At 43.7% G+C, this 21,919-nt stretch overlaps 2 protein-coding genes and 1 non-coding gene across 5 annotated transcripts in view; 1 reads left to right on the plus strand and 2 right to left on the minus strand.

Moving 5' to 3' along the window:
• Window positions 1–7,541, plus strand: part of slc39a4 (solute carrier family 39 member 4) — a 45,509-nt gene extending 37,968 nt beyond the window's left edge. For all 3 annotated transcript variants that reach the window (XM_028964718.1, XM_028964717.1, XM_028964719.1), the window contains 11 exons: window positions 201–491; window positions 809–1,025; window positions 1,568–1,719; window positions 2,148–2,319; window positions 3,101–3,273; window positions 4,101–4,271; window positions 4,994–5,089; window positions 5,181–5,226; window positions 5,470–5,622; window positions 6,173–6,360; window positions 6,625–7,541. In XM_028964718.1, coding sequence (XP_028820551.1) covers window positions 201–491; window positions 809–1,025; window positions 1,568–1,719; window positions 2,148–2,319; window positions 3,101–3,273; window positions 4,101–4,271; window positions 4,994–5,089; window positions 5,181–5,226; window positions 5,470–5,622; window positions 6,173–6,360; window positions 6,625–6,756 — 1,791 coding nt within the window. In that variant the 3' untranslated portion in view covers window positions 6,757–7,541. The remainder of the gene's footprint in view (window positions 1–200; window positions 492–808; window positions 1,026–1,567; window positions 1,720–2,147; window positions 2,320–3,100; window positions 3,274–4,100; window positions 4,272–4,993; window positions 5,090–5,180; window positions 5,227–5,469; window positions 5,623–6,172; window positions 6,361–6,624) is intronic.
• A 4,024-nt stretch (window positions 7,542–11,565) lies between these two features.
• Window positions 11,566–11,684, minus strand: LOC114770813 (5S ribosomal RNA). The gene has a single exon (XR_003743462.1). It is a non-coding gene; the product is annotated as a 5S ribosomal RNA (ribosomal RNA).
• Window positions 11,685–12,510: 826 nt separating this feature from the next.
• On the minus strand, window positions 12,511–21,455 carry crtc2 (CREB regulated transcription coactivator 2). Its single transcript, XM_028963993.1, has 14 exons — window positions 21,191–21,455; window positions 20,459–20,560; window positions 20,254–20,367; window positions 19,813–19,874; window positions 19,578–19,646; window positions 19,389–19,489; window positions 19,223–19,299; window positions 19,101–19,141; window positions 18,770–18,981; window positions 15,549–15,991; window positions 14,710–15,465; window positions 13,823–13,879; window positions 13,436–13,553; window positions 12,511–13,365 (listed from the first exon to the last, which is right to left on the minus strand). The coding sequence occupies exons 1-14, from the start codon at window positions 21,368–21,370 to the stop codon at window positions 13,226–13,228; spliced, it is 2,472 nt and encodes an 823-aa protein (XP_028819826.1). The 5' UTR covers window positions 21,371–21,455; the 3' UTR covers window positions 12,511–13,225.
• Window positions 21,456–21,919: the final 464 nt, after the last annotated feature.

The raw sequence follows: 21,919 nt of genomic DNA on the forward strand, positions 1-21,919 counted from the left end.
ACGAACAATGTCCTCTTTGTCTGTGGCCGGGGGACTTTGTTCTGAAATGCAGGACGCGGTGGCTCAGAAATTCCTCGGGGAATTCTCATTAAAAGTTGAGACGTTTTTGTGGGCCTTTGTAAGGGCCCCGGCCCTCGTGTCAAATGTAAAGCGGGGTGACTGCGGTGGAGGTCTCACCCGTTGCCTGGCCTGTTTTGCAGTGCCTGTCCGCGGAGCACGTCGGCCAGGTCGTCGGCAACTACTCGAGCGCCCGGCCCGTGGACCTGGACGGCTTCTTCCGGCTGGCGGCGGGGTGCTGCTTCTACCTGAGCTCCGCCCCGCAGGCCTGCAGAGCCGTGCGGCAGGGCCGGTGGGGCGAGGAGACGGAGGCCTTCCTCCGCGCCGTCACCGGCCACGGTGACAGCGGTGGCCGCGGAGGAGGGCCGGCGTCCCGCCGGTTAAACTTCCTGCTCCACAACATGGACAAGTACTACACTCCAGACAGCAAACAGGTGGGCCTTCTGCGGGTGACAGGGTGGCATGTGTGACACTCCAAATGACAGCCTTCGTCTCGGTGTGTCTAATTGGACGTTCTGTGTTTGCATGACTCAGTTTTTTTTTTTGCCCTTATTTGTATATGGTGTTTTTAAAAATTGTATATTGTGTTTTTTAAAATTGTATTTATACCTTTGTATTCAATGTTACTGTTTTGTATTTAATGTTACTTGTATGGGTCTGAGAGTAACGTAATTTCAATTCTCTGCATGTCCTGTACATGTGACATGTGACTTTGACTTTGACTTTTTTTTTTACTTCTTGTCGTACACAGAACTGTCTCACAACAACACACATTTTGGAAGAGATCGACGCGTCCCGACACCATGCCGAAGACGATCTCCAAAATGACACCGTGGATGCCATGTTTGGAATCGTACTGTACCATGCCCTGCGGGGAGACTGCATGACCGCAAATGAATTACCAGAGAAGGAGTACTTCCTGGACTTTATATTCAGCCGTTATGGCCCTGACAATGTTACCTTAGAAGGTAGGACGTTAAAGCTTTATTGACTGCCATCGAGACATAAGCTTACCAATCATAAATTAATTAATTATATTACATATATATATAAGCTCTGGATCAATGCAGCTCTCATGCATTCATGGTTTTAATTTATCTTGATGCTTATCAATGACTAAAAAACACTTAAATGTTTTATTAATTGTCATTTAAGGATCTCTTTTTCAAGTTATCGAGGCAAATTGGTATTTAAAATGAAGGACCAATGATTTTACTATTACTGGATAATCTAAAACAGAAGTGCACAATTCGAACCGTTTTTCTAACTTCAGATGCCTCAGAAATTTAACAATGAGTGTCATATTGTTATATTGATGTATTCGTAAAAAAGTAGTATTGTAGCAATGAGGCTATTTCCGTGGAAACGTTGGGGTCAGGTGGTAACAGGAGTGAAAAATGAACCACAACAGCAGTGGTTTGCGTAGAATTTACAAGGGTTGGATAATTGTGGCGATCGGATTATGCCTGAAACCTGAATTCCACCATGGTGTGATAATGCTGTTCTTTAGCCCTAGAAAGCCTGATGAAAGCTCTGAACCTTGGGGCCAGGAAGCAGCACGTTGACGTCCTCGCCCATGACCACCAGCATGATCATGACCACCGAAAGCTCCCTAGGCACAGCCACAGGGAAGGTCACCAGCCAAACAGCAGCTGGGACCAGGTAATTACCGGGGCGCTGTGGTAATTGGGTGGAGGACCCGTTCTGCTCCCGTGGGGTTGCTGCAGGGCTTCGCCACCACATCTACCAACACACAATCTCACAGACACACACACCCACATCATTACCATGTATCTGCAACATCCTCGCAAAGCCCCGTCTGCTGCATAATGATGCGTCTCGATCGCCAAATGCCATTGGCCACTCACGCTCACGTGGGAATTTGCTACTTGACATATCTGAAAGGAGATTATTTTTTTCCCCTCATGTTCCTTAAGAACTGAAGGATAACATCATTTAAATTCTGTCACTTCATTTGAGAAGTAATTTTGGATGCGGAAGAAAAGATGACAAGGAGTCAATCAGTTTGACCGAATGCCCTGCAGTTGCAAGTCGTCGCCACATTTTGGAATAAATGAACTCGTGTGCAGAGCTGTTTCAGCGCAACGGACGTGCTGAAGATCTACGGCCTGAACCAGTCCGGCCTGTCTCGGGACCAGTTTGCCCAGATCAGTCCAGCCCTGGTCCAGCAGCTGCTCAGCAAAGCCTGCACTGATGCCGAAGCCACCCCTGAACCCACAGATGGCCTCAGCAAGACTGAGCGTGAGTGCTGATGCCTTCATAAAGAAATAGTATGGCATTTAACATTTTTAATCTTTTTTTTTTAATATTATGCATTTTTAACATACTAAAGTGGTGATAAACTTTAAATAATACATTCATATAAACTATATTCAGTGTATTATACTTATTTCATATTTTCATAGACAGAAAACATGTTACATGAGTACAGCTTTTAAATGAAATGCCGTCTTAAACCAGTGTCATTTAATCGGGAATAAAATGTTAAAACATTATGTGTTAATTCATCACTGGCCTATTTACTGAGTATGTATGAAATAAACACAAGAATCAGAAAATGAAGTATGAAATAAGGGTAAAAAAACAAAACATAAAGAGTAGTGCACTGATTATACTTGTATTAGAATTATATTAAAGTATAAAATTATTAAAGTTACAATGACTTTAGTATAATAATACATGGTGAGAATGGCCTTAATAGAATGTTAAATTGAATATATTCCAAAAAGTGTGCCAGTTAAATAAACATAAATAAATTACAAGCATGATACATGCCAGGCTTAAATTCGATAATAAATCTGACCTTTCAGAATGGGATATTATTTTATGCTTCATCTGGTTTGATGACATAGAAGTACAGAAATCCCTTTTAACCTTTTTTTGGCCAACGTTCCACTCTTTCTCACCGTTTAGCAGCGTCAGCAATGAGATAAACGAATAATCAGCACAGACATGAGTCATATCTGAGCCAACGTTTAAAAATGATGTCCCCCCCCCCCCATGTTGTTCTGTCTGCCTGTAGGGTACGTGTACGCCACCATAGCCAACCTGCTCATCTGCCTGATGGCCATGTTGGGGATAGTGACGCTGCTGTGCACCTCCTGCAGCAGCGTCTTCCAGCTCTGCATCCAGTTCTGCATCAGCCTCGCGGTCGGCTCGCTCACGGGCGACGCCCTGCTGCACCTCCTGCCCACGGTGAGGTCACGCCGGAGCTTATCGCCGCCGAGTCACAGCCCGCTTGCTCTATTGTGGGGTTTGCTGACTAAGGTTCCAGAGAAGCGTGGAATTGCTCCTGAGCCGCGGCGTCTTTCACGCCGCTTCATCCCGAGTTACACAGTTGCGCGCTGTAACAAGAACGAATCAGTCACAGTTTGGATAAAGTCTTTCAACCCTTATTTCCCCCCGGGCGGGCTCGTTTTTCTTCTTGTGAAAACATCTCTAGCCAAACCCCATTAGTTTCGTGTCAGCCCAACAAGCCGACACATAAGGTGAATATAATTTCTGGGTGCCGGGTTCCATCGTTCCACGTGCCACGTATGTGAGGATTAGTCAGAACAAAGAAATTAGCTGCAGGGATGTTGTGCTGAGGAAACACCACAAACTGCATTTCCTTTCTTATAAAGCGTGCTCAAGTGACAGGTCCCTAGTTTACCACATTTTTTGGCATGTGCAGAATGTATAAAGAATGAAAGATTAATCCTTAAAAAGCTAGCACAGCACACGGTGAAATTTGTCCTCTGCATTTAATCCATCACCCTGAGTGAGCAGTGGGCAGCCATGACAGGCGCCCGGGGAGCGGTGTGTGGGGACGGTGCTTCGAGCCGGCAACCTTCTGATTACGGGGCCGCTTCCTTAACCGCTAGGCCACCACTGCCCCATCGAACACAAAAGCACGAGCCAGCCAGGAGTCGAACCTAGAATCTTCTGAGCTGTAGTCAGACACGTTAGCCATTGCACCACTTGGATTTTGGATTTGTGGTGTGGGTGTTCAGCTTGACGGTGCACGTCTCTTTTGACTGCAGGTTCTCGGCCTCCACGTCCATGGCACGGAAGACAAGCATGGCCACTCGGAGGGAGGCTCAGACTACACGTACAAACTTTTGGTGCTAATGAGCGGGATATATTATTTCTACCTGATGGAGGCCATTTTCTCCATTATCTCCAGGAAGCGCGGTCATCAACACCATCATGGGGTGAGCCAGTGTCATTGCATGTTACAATAACATTTACATTTACAGCATTTCAGCATCAGACTCCCTTATCCAGAGCGACTTACAATCAGTAGTTACATGTACAGTCCCCCTGGAGCAACTTAGGGTTAAGTGTCTTGCTCAGGGACACAATGGTAGTAAGCAGGATTTGAACCCAGGTATTCTGGTTCATAGGCGAGTGTGTTACCCCTAGGCTACTACCACCCAATAAAGCGCTTAATCATTAGTCCATCATGGTTACAAATGAATTTCATAGGTCACCAAATGTCAGCATATTAGGCCATTAGGCAATAAAACTCTAAGATCAAGGATTTGTTTAGGTTAATTTAATACTGTAATTGAGGCTCATGCATGTCCCAGTGCATTTCTTGGTGCCGGTCCCAAGCCCCCCGGGAAATTGTGAGGTTTGTATCAAGAAGGGCATTTTGTGTAAAATCCAACGAGAACAATTATTACATTTACATTTATGGCATTTAGCAGGCACCCCGGGTGTCTTGCTCAGGGACACAATGGTAGTAAGTGGGGTTTAAACCTGCGATGTTGGGGATCTCTGGTTCATAGGTGAGTGTGTTACTCACTAGGCTACGCAAATTAAACTTCTTGTTTTAATAATTCAATAAACTCACATTTGGGCCAAAAGGAATATTAATAAAATGTATGTATTAATGAAATCTTGAACGTTGTTTGCCATTTTAATTTTTAAGGAGGTCTCAGACCCTCACCACTGTGATCATGATAAGGTCATCCAAATGTATCAGAGGGAGAAGAAGAACAAACACTCCATCTCTCAAGCAGACTTGGTCAGACTGCATTCAGCTGTTGTTTAAACCAATTGAATTAACCTTTTCTGATTGAAATTTGAACAAAAAAATTATACTCTGTTTTTTTTAGGTGGAAGGTGTGACCAATGAGAAGACACAGGAGGATCCTTCAAGAGGTGAGATAAAAATGTGTCATAAATGTGTCACAGTACGTATTTTTGTCCTGTAAGTGGTTACAGAAGGCTTAGCGTTAATCACGTATTGCGTTTGTACTCTATTTAAAGTTCTGGGGTTTGGGGATTTTTTTTTCCCAAAAACTATGACGAAACCCCTGTGGTTAAAACTCAGCTACTATTCACTACCACACCATCTGCACACAGACTGGAAACAACTGACTCACCCCTTTTGTGCCTTAACAGAGAAGAAACTGCTTCCATATATGATCACAATCGGTGATGGAATCCATAATTTTGCTGATGGTTTGGCTATTGGAGCCGCATTTTCTATATCCTGGAAGTCTGGGCTCGCCACATCTCTGGCTGTGCTCTGTCATGAACTACCTCATGAGCTGGGTAAGCATTCTTACATGACATTATGTAGTTCTGGGTGAAGATAAGACAGCTAGCATATACTGTACAATAGTGAAATATGATTGTAACATAAATAATATCGTAACATAAAAAATATACTATTTATAGCATACTATATAATAAACTATTAAAATAATAATAATAAAAAAAAAATTTTCAATGGCATTTATGCACAATACTAGTGTAGGCCTACTGGGTAACAAATTTCAGCAGTAAATTGTAGTAATGGTAGAAAATTAACCAGAAGACCACAAAGTCAGGTTTAAACCCCACTTACCCTGAGTGTCTCCAGGGCCATTACTGTAAATGTTAAATGATTTAAGGCTTAGCATGGTCGGAACATTATGGTCAGTTCATATTTCTCTATATCCAAAAAATAGCAAGAGTCCCTGAACTAGACCCAAAGGTTACTAATAGCTTTATGGGGGCGTTAATAGCCTGGCTACATTCTCTTTAACTAGAGGTCAAACACCACATAGTATCTGGTTGTCCACGAGGAACCCTACATAGCCTCTCTTTTTGGTCTGTACAGGTGACTTTGCCATCCTTCTTGACTGTGGGATATCTGTGAAAAAAGCCCTGCTGCTCAATTTAGGCAGTGCCATGACTTCCTTTGTTGGACTCTACATATCACTGTCCATTGCAACGGACTCCGCGGCTATTGAGTGGATTTCAGCGGTCACTGCTGGTCTATTTCTATATGTGGGACTTGCTGATATGGTAGGATACAGTGTTTCACATACAAGTTGCATGATTGTCTCAATTGTAACATGCCATTGGCTGTTGTTTAAGACAAAAAAAAACCCAGACAGAGAGTCTGAGAGTCCTTAAACACACGTTTTCTAATGGAATTATTTAATGCATTACCTTGTAAGCATAATATAATTCTTAATCACAACAGTTAATTTATAAATCATGTTTAAAGATTATTATTCAGATTATTGCTCATCAATGTTTCATCCATTTTATCAATGCTTCCCCCAGCTGCCTTCAATGATCCACGTGAAGAGTGACAGGCCATGGTTAATGCTCTTTTTGCAGAACATAGGACTGTTGTCCGGCTGGGGAATTCTGCTGCTGCTCTCTTTCTATGAAGACAAGATTGTCGTATTCTAGAGACTGGAATTATTTTACTGCATATTTTCCTTGTATGTTCCTGCACATGTGCACATTATCGGTTTTAAGGCTTAAGGCACTGCTTTTAAATGAAAGCTTTCAAAGATATGCATTCACACACACACACACACACACACACACACACACACACACACACACACACACACATATATATATATATATATATATTGCATACATTGCATAAGCTGAACACCAAAAAATCATGACTTCATAATGTGGACGCAGGTATCTTAATCCAGCTAGAATTATAAATGCTGAGAACCCTTATAACGTGTCGTATGATCAGTCCATATCAATGCATCATTGGCTGAATTTAGCTGCCCACTTCTGCAGGAAACATAAATCTGATCATGTTGTGAGCGTACATAGAATTTGAATATGCAAACATTGAATAGATATTAGCTTATGTAAAAATATATATTGTAGATAAATGGTAAAGTAAATGCCACAATAAATCATTTAAAAACTTTACCCACCCTAAATGTCACCTATAACCTGTACAGTTCAATTCAAACAATTGAATAGGGGGAAAAATACCAAAAATAAAAAAGCATGATACAATATGCCTGTTGCATAAGTTAGCATGCTCTTAAACAATTGTTTTTAATATCCAATGTATATGATTTCAGAGCATTTTTGTATCATTACATTGTAATTATGTATTTTAGTTCAATAATCTTTTTTTTCATGCATTATATTACATATGCTTTTTGTATTGTTAGTAGCTTGAGGAATTTACTTAATAAATTGCAAACTTTTTTCTACTTCCTTTATTTTCTGTCACATAAACAGATAAACCACAGCATTAAAACCGCTGACAGATTAACATTAATTACACCAAGAGCTTTAAGTCACAAGAGCTTTGAAAGCTTCTTTCTGTTTCTGTGGCAGCCAGTATGTGATGATTCTTTGGGCGAACAACAATAGACCTTCAGCATAATGAATTGGAGATGATTGGAGACTGAATGATCGGAGCTTGATGTTGATGTGTTGTAGTGCCAACTGGGGATGACAATGGAAGTGCTCACAGGCCATTAAAGTATCTGATTGCTGATCAGATGACTCTTAAGTTCAACTCCTGACTGGCTTGTGCTTTGGTGCTCTTTAGATCAGCATCTCATGATAACACTTTACAGGGTGGTCTAGCGGTTAAGACGTGTGATCTGAAGGCCGCAGGGTTCGAATCCACCAACCGTCAAGGTGCCACCGTGGCATGCTGATCCCTGTGGCTGCCCACAGTGCTGTGCATCACTGTCACTGCATTGTGGTGGACTGACCGATACACTCGCATGGCTTCTCACAAACGGCTTAAAAACAGATAACTAGTTCACACAGCAATACAGGACGAACATTGTTATGAGCCAGTCTAGGGGTACGGCCCATGGCAAAAGACGAAACGGAGAAATTTAACAAGTATTTCAAAAACAAATAAACAAAGAAGAAATACATACAAAACAAATAACGACAAACAAAACGGGAAACAAAGGGAAAAACAAAAACAAACACGAACAAGCAGGCCGACACGACAAATTGCGTTGCCCCCTAGGGAAGGCGCAGCGGGATCCGGAAGAGATGAAATCAGGAAATGCCTGGGAGGCGGGCGGGGTGGATGGCACGGCAAGCGCAGCCCGGAAAAAAAGGAAACTGAGGCCCCTTTTATTCTGGCTGTCCACAGCAGGAACAGGTCGGCTCAATTTGCAGTCACCAGGCATCCTGCGAACAACACAAACACAGAACAGAAACACACCAAAAAAACGTAACAGTCAAATAATCACAGTAGGGGACAGTCCCCCTGAAGTGACTGAAGGGTTAGCTGTCTTGCTCAGGGACACAATGGTAGTAAGTGGGGTTTGAACCTGGGACTTTGCAGTTCTCGAGTTCATAGGCGAGTCTGTTACCACGCTCTGCTGGACATGATCAGATCCAGCGTTCGTGTGGATGTTACTTTGAATGCCATTACTAAGTAAACTTATCCCCATGATGCCTGTGGCCTGTTTCAGCAAGATAATGCACTCTTGCCACTCCGTACAATGAACAATTGCTAAGGATTGGCTTGAGGAACATGACAAAGCTTAAGGGGCTGACCACCAAATTCCTCAGATCTCAATCCGATCACGTATGGGAAGTGCAGAAACAAAAAGCCCCATTTCACAATGTTTTTTTTTTGGTCCTAGCATTCTCCTTTACATAAAATTAATGATCGATGATGTTTAGCCTATCTGCAAAAGGTCATCAACAGCTCAACAAATGTAAAAGCGTATAAGGGGGCAATATATCAGTATAGACACTGATAAATATGTCAGGTTAGCCGATTATTTTACATAATCACGCTATACATAAATAGTAACAGGGTAACCACAGCACATGTAAACCCTAGGCTGTTTTAGCTAAATGTGAGTACCTACCTGTGATTCGATAACGTTGTACTATGACCTGATGGTTGTTAATGATTGAGGAGGCACTTATCACGTACTTAAAATAATAATAATTAAAAAAAAATTAATCCTTATACATATGGATTCATCTCCTGTGAATTTTTTTGCAGTAGCATCCTTAAAACACATTGGAAATTTAATTAGTTTATTGCCATGCAAGCCAGCATCAAGTGGCAAAAAAGCATGCAGTGAGGGTCTGCCGATCACCAAAGTTCACAAAACAAACACGCAGGCTGTAAATCTTATCTTCACTCATAAAGTTCTGCCTGTGAAGCCTGCATACACATGTTCATTATGGCAGAGCTTGGACAAGAGCATTTGCACAATGTTCTGACATGCCTTAATATCACTGCTGTCCCATTGAATTTTATTCCCGGGAACAAAAGTCCAGTGCAACGCGAACAACCTTGTCATTATTTGTGATGGTGTCAGAAGAACATGTACTCAGAGAAAGGTTAACGATACAATGATCCATTTCTGGATTTGCTCTCAGTTCAGTATTGATCGGGGAGGACATGAGTAAAAATTAACTGAATACATAATATGGCTATAGAATTAGCACATTATCAGTAATGTTAAGATTCTACACACAATAACGACTTCCAATGAAACATTGTGTTCAACATTGTGTTCCTTTATTATTAGTTGAGGTTGAAGTTGACTTTATTGTCATTTCAGCTACATACATGTTAGACAGTACATATTGAAACTAAATAATGTTTCTCCAGAACCTGGTGCTACATGTAACATTCGAACAACTAAACATAGTTACACACTAACATAAAGTGCACGTGTGCAACACACAAACTGGGCTACATAACGTGCAAACAGGCAACACAGGCAGTGCAAGAAAAACATTTAACTAAAACATGTAGACAGCAATGAGAAAGACAGCGCGGAACTAGTGAAATGATTAATAAAACCGCAAAGTAAAATAGTGCAAATACTGCGGTGCAAAATGGAATGGTGCATTAATAAGTAATATTACAGATAGATAATATTACTCCATATAACAGAGGTAGTGTGTGTGTGTGTCAGTACAGATGAAAGTCCCTGAGTGTTCAGGTGTCTGATGGCCTGTGGGATGAAGCTGTTGCACAGTCTGGCAGTGAGGGCCCGAATGCTTTGGTACCTTTTTCCCGATGGTAGGAGGATGAAGAGTGCATGTGAAGGATGTGTAGAGTCCTTCACAATGCTGGTGGCTTTCCAGATGCAGCGTGTTTGGTAAATGTCCTTTATGGAGGGAAGAGAGACTCCAATGATCTTCTCAGCTGTCTTCACTATCCGCTGTAGGGTCTTGTGGTCCGATATGGTGCAGTTCTCAAACCAAACAGTGATGCACCTGGTCAGAATGCTCTCAATGGAATGTAATAGAATGACACAGAATTGGCGTTTGTTAATGCCAAGCTGTAATTGCTGTAGGTGGATGATTCTTTGATTTAAGCAAAATGTAAAAGAAACAACTATTATATAAATATTCATAATTTTACATTTACATTTGAGCCATTTAGCAGTTGCCCTTATCCAGAGCGACTTGCAACATGCTTTCATGAAGTAATCATTTCTGTTTCACTAAGACCCCAACTATGAATACAAATCATTTTATTGGCTTGGTTGTAGTTTTTCTTACATAAGTCAGACTATATGAGAGTTACAAGTCAGTCCTCTCTAAAGAGGAAGGTCTTAAGCATCCATTTGAAAATGTCTAACTTGTCTATCCCTTATTCTATTTGTAGAACACGGACTATACTGTATCTCCCTGAACTCCCATTATCCAAAAAAATTAGCAAAGCTTGAAAACACAAACCTGTCCATCCTCATCCTCGTGGAGTTTGAATAAAAATAACAGGACAACTCAATCTGAAGGCGGCTTTGAAATCTATGGAATGCTGCCCTCTAGTGTATGACTGCATTCATACAAGACACAATTACAATAACAACATTTATTTATTATATAGTCCAAAATCACATACAGTATGTCTCAATGGGCTTTGACAGGCCTTACAGTTGACACCTCCCCCCCCCACACACACACACACACACACACACTTGACCCTTCTGCAAACAAGGAAAAACTCTAGGAGAGAGAAAAAAAGAAAGGAAGAAACTTTGGGAGGAAAGAAGTGAAGTCACATGTGATACACAGCAGCACAGCACACGGTGAAATTTGTCCTCTGCATTTAACCCATCACCCTGAGTGAGCAGCCATGACAGTCTCCAAGGGAGCAGTGTGTGGGAACGGTGCTTTACTCAGTGGCACCTCAGTGGCACCTTGGCAGATCGGGATTTGAACCGGCAACCTTCTGGTTATGGGTCAGCTTCCTTAACCACTAGGCCACCACTGCCCTGTTAAAGCTTACAGCACCTGGTATTCCCAGGCAGCCTCCCATCCAAGTACTAACCAGGCCAAAGCCTTCTTAGCTTCCGAGATCAGACGAGATCGGGTGTTCTTCGGCTGGTATGGCCGTAAGCCATACCAGTTGTAGGGTTGGAGAAGTCCAGAGTGTAGTCCAGTGTCATGGTCTACATTACATATCCATTATGATGTTACTGGTCCATTTGAAGATCCCTGAAGCTGTAGTTATTACGGTGGTGGTGGCTGTGGTAACCCTCTGGTTCGAGTCCTCGTTTAGCAGTTGTCAGGAACCAGGATTTATCTGCTGTCTCTTCTGTGTACCCTGTGTAGTAATAGTAGTATATTGGTGCTACAGTGGCCTGGTACCCTAACTAGGCCAATAAAACTGTATCCATTAATCCATTAACAATATTCATAAATTCAAGTAAATGCAAATTCCAATTATCGTGTCTGTCTCCTGTGAACATACTGGGGACACAGGGCGTGGACTTACTCGGGGTAGAGCGCCAGCCCACTGCAGGACACACACACACACCAGTCACTCACACCTACTGTTCCAGAATGATGGGCACATGAATATACATTAACCATGTATAATGTACAGTCCCCACTATGGAGGAAATGCTATGGGGTTGCTTCAATTGGTCAAAAAAACGACTAACCGTATGTACTGAATGGATGCTTTTCCAAAACTGTATTTATTTCTTTCATGATGGCACGGATTTCAAGACGACAACCTTAACCCCACAGAAAATATATGGGACGTGCTCGGGTAGTATTTAAGTAGTAGTCCAATGCTCACATTCTCAACACAAAATTTCAGTCAAATATGCACACCAGTGTTGCAACAGGCCAACTTCATCAATACAATATGGTGAAGTCCAAGTAAATACAATAGCAAGCAAAAACACAGAAACAACACAAAACAGTTGGTGAAAGACGTCAGAGGCTGAATGCAATTTATTTATAAGAACGTTTTTCAAAATTATATTTGTTTACAAAACAATCTCATTCTGGGATGTTAGAAATGATACAGCATTTTTTTCTAATAGTGTTTGCTTATTAAATAAGACATGACATTGAGTTTCAAATGTAAAAAAAAATACTTTTTTGTAACATCAATTGATAAAATTAGTTCACGAATACAAACATGCCCGTGTTAAATTCTGCGTTGACTAAGGCATTGGTGTGCAAATATTATACATACATTTAATAAATAAGGATTTATTTATTACTCCTTTTTTGTGTGTAAACTTCCACAATATGACTTATTTTATATCTCTACCAGAGAGTTAAAAAAATCACACACACACACTTTAAAATTGTTTTTCAAAAAGGAAACATAAATACACATCAGCAGCTATAATATTATACGGCCCATTCATGCTATGCAAAAATCCATCTTATATTATGTGAGTGAGAAATGGAGAGAGCGAGACAAAAAATAAGTAACAGAAGTCTGTAAACCTTTGACCTTTGTGAATCTAAGATGAGTAATTGTCGCCAAAAAAGTTTTCCCTAAAGGATACACACAAGGCAAGTAACAGGTAATAAATGCATAAATCTATAGACAACAAAGTTATGTTTAATAAATGGTGAAAAGTATTTAGAATACGTCTGCAGGACTATAATATCCAGCTACAGGCTCATGCTGGAGTTACGTGAAGGTGCTATAACATGCTTCTTCCAAAGCATGGCTGGTAGAAAAGCTGCCATCGGTCAGGGTGTCCAGATCTTCTTCATTCAGGACTGTGTTAGGAAAGCCCAGAACTTCCTGGTCCAGCCAGGAGGCAGAATCTACCAGAGGGTACTTTCTGTCAGTCAGCTGCAGTAAAATCTTTTAGAGAATGACAAGTATGGTACCCACCACAGTCAAAGTTCTTGTTCTGTGAAGAATCGGGGTTCACAAACTGAAGGACTCCTTCAACCACACTGGCAGCACTTCCATCACCTGGCCAAAAAGATTCCTTACAGAGTTGTCCCAGCTATGAAAAGGGTGAATTAAAGTTAAAAGACATTTCAAAGACCTTCACTCTTAAGCAGTTACAGGTCTGGTTAGGTAATCAACAGCCTCTTGAGCCTAATTAAAAAAGACATGGAGTAAAAACAGTCTGCCCAGGAGAACTGGAGGTGCAGGGTTAGGTGTTTCCACATGATGCTCTACGTGTGTGTGGCAATAACGGTAGCTAGGTTACACTTTCACGCATGCGTATTGGAACCCAAAGGGACAGAAGCCTGCAGTCTTCATACACACCTGCTGAGAGAGTGCCTTGGTCTGGCTAGGAGAAAGATCCAGGCCCATGTAGGACTCCTGAAATTCAAATTATTGGATTATTATTAAACTCTATCTATATATACACAACACACACACATACACTATCATAATTTAGAAATTCTTCAAGATTGGAAACAACTACATTAAAAGACATGAAATGGATGAAAACTCCAGTCCAGACATTGTCCAGATCTGAGGAGGAACTTTATCAGCAACAATTACCCGACTTTAAAAGCTTTGTTCATTATAAGAAAACCCTTTTCAATAGATTTAGTGCAGCTAGAAACAGTTGCCTTGATTAAAGAAGCAAAAGAAGCAATTCTATCCAGATAGAATATTGTGAATATTGTGTGTGAGTGTGTGTGTGTGGGGGGGGGGGCGACTCCACATGTGTTCATTCATAGTTTTGATGCCTTCAGTGAGAATCTACCAATGCAAATGGTAGTATATACTGTATATTAGACATAAAAACAAATGAAGGTCATAGAGGATATGATAGCATTATATACAAAGATTAAGGGAACATTAGTGGTTGCTTTTCATTAAGTACAAATGTAAACATTTCACACTTCTGCAAATTAAGCCATCAATAAATTTCTCACCATGCAATTAATGTAATATTCACAAATAATGTCATGATATAGTGATACAATAACTATCACAATTACTATATGTCTTAAAGCAATCAATTAAAAGTATCAGTATGTGACATTGTGTTGAATGCAACCTGAAATTGTTTTTGGAGTCCACAAGGGGGCCACATTCTGTACCTTGCTAACCCCACATCCTTATTCTATACCCGTAAACAACGATGATGAGCGTAGTTGTTGTAGTAAAAAGGACAGGCATAAACATGAAACACTTACATTTTGAAGACCTACACCACTGTCTAGGCAATCGTCTTGAGAAGAAACCACCGCCTCCTTGCGGTGGCCCCTTTGCGATTGCTTTAGGGCGCCCTGTTTGCTTCCCCCTGCAGTTTCATTGAGCTGCCATTTCATTTGCTTCGTATGGTGTGGTCCTGTTACGAGGAGTTCCTGCAGCGTTGGGCTTGCCACGTTCGGCCAGCATGGTTGGCCCTGACCCTGATTCGGCCACGGCTGCTGTCCCTGTGGGTCCTGAAGGCGTGAAGCCTGCTGCTGGTAATAAGCCGGCCAGTGGCTTTGGTGTTGGAACTGCTGATGCTGGGCCTGGAGAGGGTGTTGTGCAGAATGTTCCTGCTTGTGTTGCTGTGTCTGCGTATGCTGTGATGGCTGGTGTAGAATTTGCTGCTTGTACGGGACACTGTGATGCATGTGCTGGTACTGGCTTTGGTAGTTTGGTTGCGGGGAATCCCGTTCTTGACTCTGCTGTACAAGCTGCTGGTGTGGATTCTGGAGACTCTGCCGTTTTGGATACTGCTGCAGATGGTGCTGAACTTTTGGAAGAGGTGATTGATGCTGACAACTCTGGTATTGCATGCATAGCTCTCGAATTTGAGGTTGTTGCCCCTCGGTTGGGGAGGCCTGGGGGTGCTGCAAAGGTTGATGGGTAGCTTGAGTACTGACGTGCTGTGGCTGGCAGTATGGGTATGCGGGATGTCTGCATTCTCCCGATATCTGGCTCGTGTTGAGCAGAACCCCCTGAAGAGATGCAAACCTTGCACTTAGACATATGCCAGAAAAAACATTATTCTAGTAAATTAATGTAATTTAACACAGCCTACCTGAGTGATGGATGAGAGTGTTGTAGAAACTGTGGGAGAAAACTGTTTTGGGTGATACCAGTGAGAATCCCCACCGCCAGACAAAGCCGGAGAGCCATGCTGGTTTCGCTTCCGCGATGGCCCAGGATGTGCCACATGTATCTGGCCAGACGTGTGTGGAGAACATGACAAGGAAGAGGAAGAGCAAGAACGGGATCCACCAATCCCACTGCTGTAGCTACAGAAGCTAGCTGATGATTGGACAGAGTGGCTACTAAGGGAGGAGCTGCTGAATGAAGACATCAGGGATTGGTTGCTGAGAGATGACTTCAAGGAGGTGCTGCTCTGGGAGAGCTGCAAGGAGGTGGAGCTCAAAGAGTTGGTGAGGGACAATTGGATATTTGGACTGCTAAGCGAAGACTGGCGCAAAGGATTACTCAGGGATGTCTCCACAGAGGGCAAACCTGCAGCAAGAAATAAATTACGTTACCTGAAAACATCGATAATTTCCTTTGAAATATTTGTACATAGTAACAGAAGTGTTGCCAGATATGCAGCTGTTTCAGCGCAAAATCATAAAAAAAAATAAAATGCAACAAAAATCACCACGACCACTTCTCATACTTAAATAAAGACTGGACTACTTAATGCTGATTCTGAATAATCCATTATTCTCAAAATACCAAGATCAAATCGGGTGCGGTGAGAGGACACCATAAATGCGGTCATAAATGATAACGTCACCTGGGCGCTTATGAGTGGTCATGAGCATGAAATGTTGTTAAATTTAGCATTATTTCAGTCAGCCTAATAATTAATTGTAGAACAAACCTACATTGGAAAACAAACTATTACACAATTAAAGACTGCAGGGTTACTATCTAGTTACACGGGTCTTATTACAACGCTGTAACAATGTAACATGGGGTGTGTATATGTGTAAATACACTATTGGTCAAAAGTTTGGACACCCCTACTCTGCTGTTTTTATGGAGACCATTTTGAAGAATCCAATGCAAGAAAAGTATTTAGTACGTTTGATGAATCTGTTTTTGTCAGAGTCGCCTCTTTTCACCTTCATTACTGCTTTGTTCACTATCGTAACCATCAAAAAGCAGCTTGATGAGATGCTCATTAACATGAGCGAATGATAAGAAAGTGTTCAGCATGAACCTTCAGGACTGTTGTAATCAGTCCCTGTTGTCCAACTTAAGGTGGTGGAGAGTGTCATCACAGCAAAAGCTCCCTGATTTCGTAGAGACGCAAATCTTCATCAGTTTTTTGTTTATTACATAACCTCACGTGTTATTTTGTAGTTCTGTGTCTTCAGTTTTGTTCAATGGTGTAAAAACTGCAAGACCAAAAAATCTGTAGGTGTGTCCAAACTTTTGACTGCTCTGCATATCCTTACATTCGGTCAGTTGGCTAGGATGGAATTGCAGCTGCACTTGTCTTTCCAACTAATGTGACATCATTGATCGACAGATTTCGTCATATTAGCGCTTTTGATCCGACACCTGGCAAAACCTCTAGCAAACCAGAGGACAGCATATGGGACCTCCAGAGGACCTCCAACAGGTCTGCTCATTTAGTCTTCTTTGAAGAATTTTTCTGTGGCTTTTACGCAAGCTTGTTGTCAGTTACATGGGTATGCAGCATTTATATGTTGCCATATGCTTAGCGTAGTGCTGAACAATATATCGGGACAGTGGTGGCCTAGCAGTTAGGGAAGTGGCCCTGTAATCAAAAGGTTGTAGGTTCGAATCCCGATCTGCCAAGGTGCCACTGAGCTGAGCACCATCCCCCACCCACTACTCGCCGGGCGCCTGTCATGGCTGCCCACTGCTCACCAAGGGTGACTGTTAAAAGCAGAGGACACATTTCACTGTGTGCGTCGTGTGCTGTGCTGCAGTGTATCACAATGACAATCACTTCACTTTACTTTTGAAATGTAATAAACCGCAACGATGTGATTTTGTGCTCCATATCAGGGTTGAGGCAGGAAGACGCACAGGCAGACATGCTGGGGTGGCTGGAGATGGTCAGTGAGCGAGAGGCTGGACCGCTGGCGGCGGGGGTGCAGGCAGAAGAGAGGCAGCTAGCTGCAGCGAGAACGGGATCGGGTGAAAGCAGTCGAACGGGCAGAGTGTCTGTTCAGACAGTAAAAGCATGGTTCGAGATTTACATTTCCTCTCAAAGATCAGCGAGTTGCGCTCAACGCAAAAAATGGCCGTGGTTTTCTAAACTGGTAATACGATAATGTCGTGTTGTAGATCTCTGGACATTCAGACGCTGATATCGTAAGCCTCCTCCATTCCTGCTTTGTGTGTGTGTGTGTGTGTGTTTGAGGGATGTGCGGATCGTTCCTAAATATCGATTCTATCGATACCAAGTTGGTATCAGTATTGGATCAATACTAGCCCAATGGTATGAATATTTTCACTCTTCTATTTCAGTACCACGTTCCAACTGAAAGTATACGTGACGGTAAAAATACTGGTCCTGACACATCAACGTGACTCAGTGACGTCACAGAAAGGGGCGGTCCCACCCTGTTCAGAACCCAAGACACCCAAGTACCCTCAGTACCCAAGACAAACAGCCACAGTTCAACAAAAGTCACTCATCTTCATAAGATACGGGTCACGTCCGATATTAATTAATGAACTGATCTCGCGAGACGCGGCCGAGGCAACAGTTTCAGAGCCACCCTCTGTGTCCAGTCACGTTGTGCCCCATATGGCCCATGTTAAAGCCACGCCCACTTAAACGCAAGCATTTACAATTACGGCATTTACCAGACGCCCTTATTTTATCACAGTCAGTGGTGACAGGGACTGTCCCCCTGGAGTCTCTTGCTCAGGGACACAATGGTAGTATCGACAGTTGTGCTATGACGTTTTTGAAGTGATTGTCACTTGTGATACACAGCAGCACAGCACATGGTGCACACAATGAAATATGTCCTCTGCATTTAACCCATCACCCTGAGTGAGCAGTGGGCGGCCATGACAGGCGCCCGGGGAGCAGTGTGTGGGGACGGTGCTTTGCTCAGTGGCACCTCAGTGGCACCTTGGATCGGAATTCGAACCAGCAACCTTCTGTTTCCGGGTCCACTTCCTTAACTGCTAGGCCACCCCTGCTCGCAATAAAATTACCCATAATTCTACACCCATTCAGTTGCAAAGGACAGATGTTGTTTGACGAGCGACAAACACAGAATTTAATAAACCAAGACACACCAGGCAAGTTGAAGGCATCTTCTGAAACGAGGCCCGATTCTGACGGCAGGCATTCCCTGGTGGGAGAGGCAGCCATCGAGGCAGCCTTGACGAACGGGCCTACACCCTGTCCTGATGCCAGTGGAGAGGGCAGGTGGAGGGAGGAGAGGTCCGGAAGAGAGCCGCTCAGGCTGAGGGCTGAAGGCACACGGAGGAGGCCGCCGCCCTGTTGGCTGGAAGGGGGATTGGTGGTAAAAAGAAGACTACATTTAAACCCAGAGTGGCTTTAACTCTTCGGCAAAGCCGCCATCGTCGCTATTCTAAAATCAAGGAGGGAGGACAAGTGACTTACTCCACGGATGCTGCGCTGCTTCCAGATGACCGTTCAGCCAACTGCGCAAACCGAAAGAAAGGCAGCGTGAGACCAAATAAAAGAACAATCTCATTAACACCCAAACAAGTGAAAAGTCTCACCTTCTTGGCTTCACTTTTCTGAACTTTTCCTTCTTCTGGCAGATTTTCCTCAATCAGCGGCGCTACGTAAGGGAAGCCTGGGATTTTAAGCAGACGAAAGTCCAAGCATTATGAAATCCGTTCCATGCCCACCACTTGATATCGCGGCTAGGGACTTAAGACCTGCCTCTCCTCCTGTTCCAGTGAGCAAATCCCTGATGAGGGCTCGTCTGATCGCCGATGTGCGTGTTGCACACAGAGGTGTGGAGGGCAGAATCTGAGTTTGTCCTACGGAGATAAAAAAAAAAAAAAAAAAACTTTCAGAAGATGGCAGAAAGGGGGTAAAATGTCACCTATTAGCAGACCTGGCAGTCACCTGTTCAGAGCAGCCTCCGGGAAGGCGGACAGAAGACTTTTTTCAACGGTGGAGCTGGCGGTCCAGTTCCTTGCGATTGGTGGGAAAAAAAAAAAAAAAAAAAAAAGACACAGAAAGGGACCATGAAAATGACGCTGGGCGGGTGACACTGATGTAACATTCACTATATAATATATCCATGTAATAGAAAAGTATGGACCATAAAAATTAAAACGGCCCAAGCGGCTGGTGTTACCTCCTCCAGCCATGGCCCGAGGGTGGAGATTGTGAAGCCAGGCGATAAGGAGCGCTGTCGGTCTGCAGGTAATCAAGGTTAAGGCTGAATGCAGGGAGAAAAACGATCCCCTGTATCTGATTCACTACAACCAAATACCTCTAGCAGTAATTAACCTACATTTGGGTCTAACATTTCATACAGGAGCGTTGTCGCGTTGGGGCTGGACTGGACGAGCTTCTCGCTGCTATATCTAACGAAATATTGCATTCCGTGCGGTGGTAGTAACCTAGTAGTAAGCAACCGCAACGTAGAACCTATAAAGTCACATGCTGGTGTGATAATAATCGATTCAATTTCATTTCAGTGATCAGAACTTCGTGACCACGCCTGCAAAGCCAAACGACCCAGGTTTTGGCAGCCACGGTACAACAGCTCAACACAAGTGTCCACGCTGGATACGTGTCTTCGGTTCGGCCGACCCGGGGGACTGAGTCTTCTGTCCCTTGAGGCTTGATCAGCCAGTAGGTGGTGCTGGGTCAAGGCGCCCTGGTCGGGGTTAAAGTGCAGCTGACCCTGAGGTTCACACAGAAGGTTCCAATGCGTTAAAAACGGTGGCTTTGGGAGTGTCAGGTCAAGCCCGGGTGTCCGGGGGGCGTGGTCTCACCTGAGCGTCCGGAGTAGCCCGTGCGATCTGATCGACGTTGGGCAGGGAGCCGCTGTTGTACGGGCCGAGTCCCCTGAACTGACGGACTCTCTGAGCCTGGATCTGAGCACACACGCAACACACACACACACACACACACACACACAAAAGATTTAGATTCTTGTTCATCTCCAGACACCACATTTAAATTCATCTAGAACGTTCAATTGTGTTCTGCTTTAAAATTCAGCACACATGCGGTTCTGTGCAAAAGTTTTAGGCGGCGGTGAAACGAACCGTGTCCATAATGTTGATCGTGCTGGAGGAACTAATGTGGGTGTCGGTCTAACGGATGGTCTCCTGCAAGGAACAACGGGAGAACGGAGTCTCCAGCTCTACACACGCCGTGCCACGGGTTCGTGGGAAGTAAAGCAATGCTGAGCCGTGATAATTATGAGGCGGAATGAAGCGTGCGAACCGTAGCCGCGCTCACGGAGGGTAGAGCCGAAAAGCGCGTCTCCGTCCGGCTTCGGTTCCTCGCCTGACCGCGGCGCCGCACGCCGCCAATTATTCCATTATCGGCGGGCATAAAGCCCTCCGTCCGAAAACGCGTCACGACTTGGTGACCCACAAACTTTTCAGCGGCGGCGCCCACTCGGGCCCCGACCGGCCTCCAACCCACGTCCCGACGTCGGTACAAAAAAAGAGGAAGCAAATCGCTCGGCGCGGGCCTGTCAGACCAGCGAGGCTCACCCGGGTGTAGGTGATGTCCATCATAACCTCCTGGAAGGCGGCGGTGTCTTCGGCTTGCCGCTGCGTGTGGAGCGCGATCTTCTCGCTGAACTTGCGCGGACTGCCGCCGGCGGGGCCGAACGCCGCGGCCGGCCCCTGGCCGTAGCCCCCGCCGCCAGTTCGCGTCCCGGCCATGAACATTGTCGACGGTGTACGAGCGCTGTCACGGACTCTCCCAGAACACGATCTCTCGACCCAGGGGAACGAGGCAGGGTGACGAGCGCAATGCATCTTGGGAAGTGTAGTTGGCTTTTAGCTGACGCGCTATTACAAAAAAGAATGCAAAGACTACAAGACCCACATCCGAGTGTCCTTCCGTGTGGCGATAAACAACTTAAGTGAAGGGGGACGTGAAGCTGAAGTCAGAAGTAGTAAAGACTTAATTATATCATGTCCTCTCGGTCGTTTCCCTCTAATATACTTAGCCTGGTTGTTGCGCTGTTAAACTCGCTTCACTGTGAGGTTACACAGTTGTGTTTCAGTGCATTAAAATATTTTTAATGGGTTTTGGTTTTAAGGGGAAAAAAATGCTGACGTAGGTGTCAGAAGAGGGGATTTCGTGCAACGTGCAGAAATGACACAACACAATACTTTTGTGTTGTAACAATGTCATGTCATAGACATTTTTTAAAAAATTATATACATAGGAGGGATTTTCACCACATTGAATTAAATTATTGTAATCCTTAA

The sequence above is a fragment of the Denticeps clupeoides genome, chromosome 20 (assembly GCF_900700375.1).
Source record: "Denticeps clupeoides chromosome 20, fDenClu1.1, whole genome shotgun sequence".
NCBI classification, from domain to species: domain Eukaryota; kingdom Metazoa; phylum Chordata; class Actinopteri; order Clupeiformes; family Denticipitidae; genus Denticeps; species Denticeps clupeoides.

Coding starts and splice junctions, on each gene's coding strand:
- crtc2 (XM_028963993.1), bottom strand. CDS start 21,370: ATGTTCATGGCCGGGACGCGAACTGGCGGCGGGGGCTACGGCCAGGGG. Junction 20,368..20,458: donor GGGCTACTCCGGACGCTCAG/GTGAGACCACGC, acceptor TGTGAACCTCAG/GGTCAGCTGCACTTTAACCC. Junction 19,142..19,222: donor AGAAAAGTGAAGCCAAGAAG/GTGAGACTTTTC, acceptor CGGTTTGCGCAG/TTGGCTGAACGGTCATCTGG.